Genomic DNA, 4,398 nt, shown 5'->3' on the forward strand with positions numbered 1-4,398 from the left:
ATTTTCCCCAAAGTAATAGTAGCACTCCCTCTTTTCCATAGTAATGGAGGCGTTTCTTTTTGGCACGAAAATTAAGAAAATTGTGTTAGGTGAGTTAAATAAAGGGAGAATAAAGTGGAAATTGAAAAAAATTAGAGAGATGAAGAGAAAATAAAGTAAGAGAGAGTAAAATATGTGTAGAGAAATGGGTTGACTTTTACTAAAAAGGTAAATGACTCTATTACTATGGACGTACCAAAATAATAAAATGACTCTATTACTTGGAACGGAGGGAGTACTATTTATTTATGGCATCGAAGTTTGAAAATTACTAAGATTTTAGTAAAAAGTGGTTGAAAATAAGACAGTCGAGTTTTACAGGCCGTATGGTTCCATTTTTTTAGACCGGAACAAGACCATACAGTTATGGTTCTGGTTACGATTCGGCATCGAGTTGTGGTCAACGGTCCCAAATCGATTCAGTGGGCCGAACAGCCAGTTCTAGTTAATATTGGTATAGAAACAAATAACTAGAACATCCAAACGCTAGCTTATTTCTGCTCTTTATTCTAACACTACATTGGCCTGAAGGCCTCTCTCCCCTCCCGCATACATTAAAAACAAGAAATAAGCAAGAAAAGATGTATATACAGTGAGGGTGGAATCTTCAAACAACTGCAGCATTAGTCTTCATCGTAATGCAACAGACTGCTTTCAGACCTCAACCCCTATTCTCTGGGCAACCTGAAACACAAGAGAATGAAAATCTGACGAGAAATTCAAAATGAAGATGATTTTTGAATCAGAACTACGGTTTTCACTGGGAAGATAAAAAATGGAACATTGAGCAGAAGATAAAGAACGAGGGTAAACCAAGTGAAGAAAGTGGACACCAACAGTTTAAAGCACATAAGAACTTAAAACAACGAGATACGAATGCATGAGGTCAATTAGCTCGTGGGAAGCCATATACAGCAGCACACATTCATATCTCATCTTGCTTCCATGCATTGCTAATTTGCAGTTAAAAGAGGTTTTCTGCTGACATTGTTTATGTGTCTTACTTAAGCAGCAAAAATCACCATACATGCTCGCCTCGGATCATATCCTTTATCAGTGTGTGTGAAAGAAAATGTGATTTCTTAAATGGCATAACTGGTTTTGATGGCATCCCAGGAACAAGAAGTTGAGAGTATAACCAAGTTATAGCACAATATTTATCAAACCTCTTTGAAGGATTTGACATCACTTCCCCAGAGCCAGGCATCGCAGCCAGCATCTCGGGCGCCCCATATGTCATTTCTACGATCATCACCAACATGTACAGCATCCTCGGGCTGTACTCCCAAGAACTCACAAGCTTTCAGAAATATCATAGGATTTGGCTTCTCTGCTTCGACCTATTTTCAGGTAGATAGCAGTTTTAGCAAGCACAATAGGTTAGTTAGACTTCAATATGAATAGAAGAAATTTGCAGGGATCTCAAGTGCCACTTACTTCAGCAGACACTGCAACAGCATCAAACCAGTGATCGCACTTCAGTGCTTTCAGCAATGGTCTCAACCTAGTGTCGAAGTTAGACACAACTGCTACTCTTACCCCTGCTTTTCTAAGAGACTGGAACACTTTCTCAGCATCTGGATCACATAGGCGCCATGCCTGTTAAAACAAGCCAATAATATTGTGAACTGATACCACGAAACAAACCTGACAAGGAATATTAATGCTGACATAGATGGGATTTATCAAACTATGCACTAGTATAAGGCGAGTCAGCAACCAACCTTCTCAGTGGTATAATAATTATACAACTCCTCAAAGTATTGAGAATCCGAGCAGCCCGTAGACGAGCTGACTATATGCTGCCAAAATGGCCTCCCATCATCCACATACCTGCACGCTCATCACAGTCGATAACTCAGCCTTACAACCACAGCAGGAATACATGAATAAAATCATACTGTAGGCCTGGCACAGGAGGGAAAATGAAGAAGCACTTTATCTTTCAATCATAAATATGATGGATTTATGTTGAAACGTTGCACCAGATTATCACCTGAGGCGTGATCGACCCCAAGGCTGCTCATAAGCCCATCTATATCTATTCAGTATCTCACGCTCTGAGTACTTGACTCCATACTTTTCACCAATCTGCCGATAAATCTACACCACACCAATGGAGTACTTGTTTAGCATAATGAAATCCCCCAAAATTGATGTTAAAAAACATCAAATTCATACCTATAAAACTTCTAAATCATACGTGCCAAAAAACATGACACGATTTAAAACCTGATGAAACGCAAAAGATTTAAAAAAAAGAAAAAAAAAAGGAGAGGTGCATTTGTTCTGTAGCAACAGACATAGCAACGGAATTATAACCCTCAATGAAACATTAATAACAAAGTGAAAAAGTTAATTCAAACGATAAATGAAGTGCAACTGCGAAGAAACCAATCCGTTTCCAGCTCAATTCAAATGAAACAACTATTCGACGGATTATTCATGAGAAAACTCCAAAACATCTTACGGATTCCAAAAACATGAACTCGCACCTTCAAACTAACACAATTAACACTAGAAATCGAAAACATAAGAAGGAGGAGCAGCAAACCTGAGCCATAGGCTGAGCCGGCACGACGAGTGTGCCGACTGCATCAACGAGCAGAGCATTATGCGTCAACCCACCATACAGATTCCTCCTATAATCCTCGTAGTCTTTAACCATCCCCATAATTGTCGATCCGTCGACCTCCTCCGCCGGCTCAGGGGCAGCGACGGCTGCGGAGGTCGAGAAGGAAGGGGATCCGAGCGCGCAAGGCGGTGCGAAACGACGCTGTTTTGAGGCAGTGAGTATTTTGCTGATCCTGCTTCTCGCTGAAGAAGCCATCCTTTTTGCACTCCTCGAATATAATGCTCCTACATTTAAGGCTGTTTTGCGTGTTACTGGATGCAACTCCGCTACAATGGTGGAAGCGATCTCTCTCTCTCTCTCTCTCTCTCTGAGAATCTTTGCATATACATATATAAGAAGAAGTGTGAGTATATTGGTCTTTTTCTGAGAGAGATGAGCCAAATGGCAAAGGATGGCGGAGGAGATGCAGAGGAGCCTCTCGAAATTACATTTTTGCCCTTGTTCAATTTTTTTTAATAAATAGAATCAGTCAACTGCACAATTATTTGATGCAATCAAGAGAGGTACGATAATTAGTTTTATCCAAAAATATTTATAATCGTATAAATTGTTTAGCACATTTATAAAATATAAAAAATTATTTAGTGATTAGTTCATGGGTATTTATTACGAATTGAATAATACACGAGTGCTAATTAATTGTAATAACAACTCCATATTCCAAATAGATTTACATACTTGATGACATGACTTTTATTTCAGTTTATATATTGAGAATTCGCATATAGTCGTAAATAATTTGCGTGTGTAATTTGCTTAAAGAAATCATATAGAAAAATAACTACATGTTTTATGGTTTTTGTCTACTTCCATTATTATAGTTTTTATCGACATGAACTTTTGATATATATAAAGAGTGTTACCCAAAATTACCCAAAAAGTTAAAGCAAGAAAAAGACACTTTTATAAAGTACAGGAATTCATTATTAGTAGTATAACTTTATAGTACTACATTTTGTTAATCTTCCTAATTTATGGTTCTTTTTTTCTCATAAAAATAGATATGAATCTAAATTCATCATTTCAAACTAAAGAAAGAATAAAAAGTAAACAGCTTAATTTGTAGGTTAATTTGTTATTAATAGCTAAGCAATGAAAATGCAGTGAGAAGTTCAATTTCTACCATCTACTGTTTCTGCTGAAATCTCTTTTCCCTGCTTAAAAACTGTGGGAAATTGTTTACTTCTATTTAAAGAAATCATGTATAAATCATTATCATCAAAACACAAACATTGTGTTGAGACGATATAGAAATGAAAATGATATGGTTGGCCCACCTATTGCCATCTGCCACGTGTGTTTTGATCCAACACCTCAAACAATTGACAGCCATGCATGACTGTTCAGGCGTGCCAAGAGGTGGATATTACCTCATTTTCGTAAATATAACAATTTTGTATCTCTCACATTTTTAAGAATTACACCTGTTTGAACAAGTATAAAACACATATATTTCGACTTACTACTACAGTTGTTATTTGTTAACAACATTAACATTAATAGCGCAGTATAAAACGTCTTTAACACAAAATTTACGTGGATATTTTTAATATACTGTGTTGATTTAGTTAGCAAGTAACACTTTAAAATGGTTAGTATTTGATCACGTCCCTTTATATACATATTTATACTTATACTATATTATTAATATTGTTAACAAGTGTTAATTAGTGAATAAGTAGTATATTAAGTCAAATATCAAGATAAATTTGTGTTGACATTTT

At 36.5% G+C, this 4,398-nt stretch overlaps 1 protein-coding gene across 1 annotated transcript; it reads right to left on the reverse strand.

Moving 5' to 3' along the window:
- Window positions 1-352: 352 nt before the first annotated feature.
- LOC121801503 (haloacid dehalogenase-like hydrolase domain-containing protein 3) lies at window positions 353-3,037 on the reverse strand. The gene is made up of 6 exons (XM_042201006.1): window positions 2,594-3,037; window positions 2,036-2,142; window positions 1,764-1,872; window positions 1,477-1,638; window positions 1,206-1,379; window positions 353-723 (listed from the first exon to the last, which is right to left on the reverse strand). The coding sequence occupies exons 1-6, from the start codon at window positions 2,867-2,869 to the stop codon at window positions 694-696; spliced, it is 858 nt and encodes a 285-aa protein (XP_042056940.1). The 5' UTR covers window positions 2,870-3,037; the 3' UTR covers window positions 353-693.
- Window positions 3,038-4,398: the final 1,361 nt, after the last annotated feature.

The sequence above is a fragment of the Salvia splendens genome, chromosome 4 (assembly GCF_004379255.2).
Source record: "Salvia splendens isolate huo1 chromosome 4, SspV2, whole genome shotgun sequence".
Lineage (NCBI taxonomy): Eukaryota > Viridiplantae > Streptophyta > Magnoliopsida > Lamiales > Lamiaceae > Salvia > Salvia splendens.

What these genes read in the sequence shown, in the direction of transcription:
- LOC121801503 (XM_042201006.1), bottom strand. Translation starts at nt 2,869, where the DNA reads ATGGCTTCTTCAGCGAGAAGCAGGATCAGCAAAATACTCACTGCCTCA. An exon ending in CGGCTCAGCCTATGGCTCAG is followed by an intron (nt 2,143 to 2,593) that starts GTTTGCTGCTCC and finishes GGTGTGGTGTAG; the next exon opens with ATTTATCGGCAGATTGGTGA. An exon ending in TGGGGTCGATCACGCCTCAG is followed by an intron (nt 1,873 to 2,035) that starts GTGATAATCTGG and finishes ATGAGCGTGCAG; the next exon opens with GTATGTGGATGATGGGAGGC.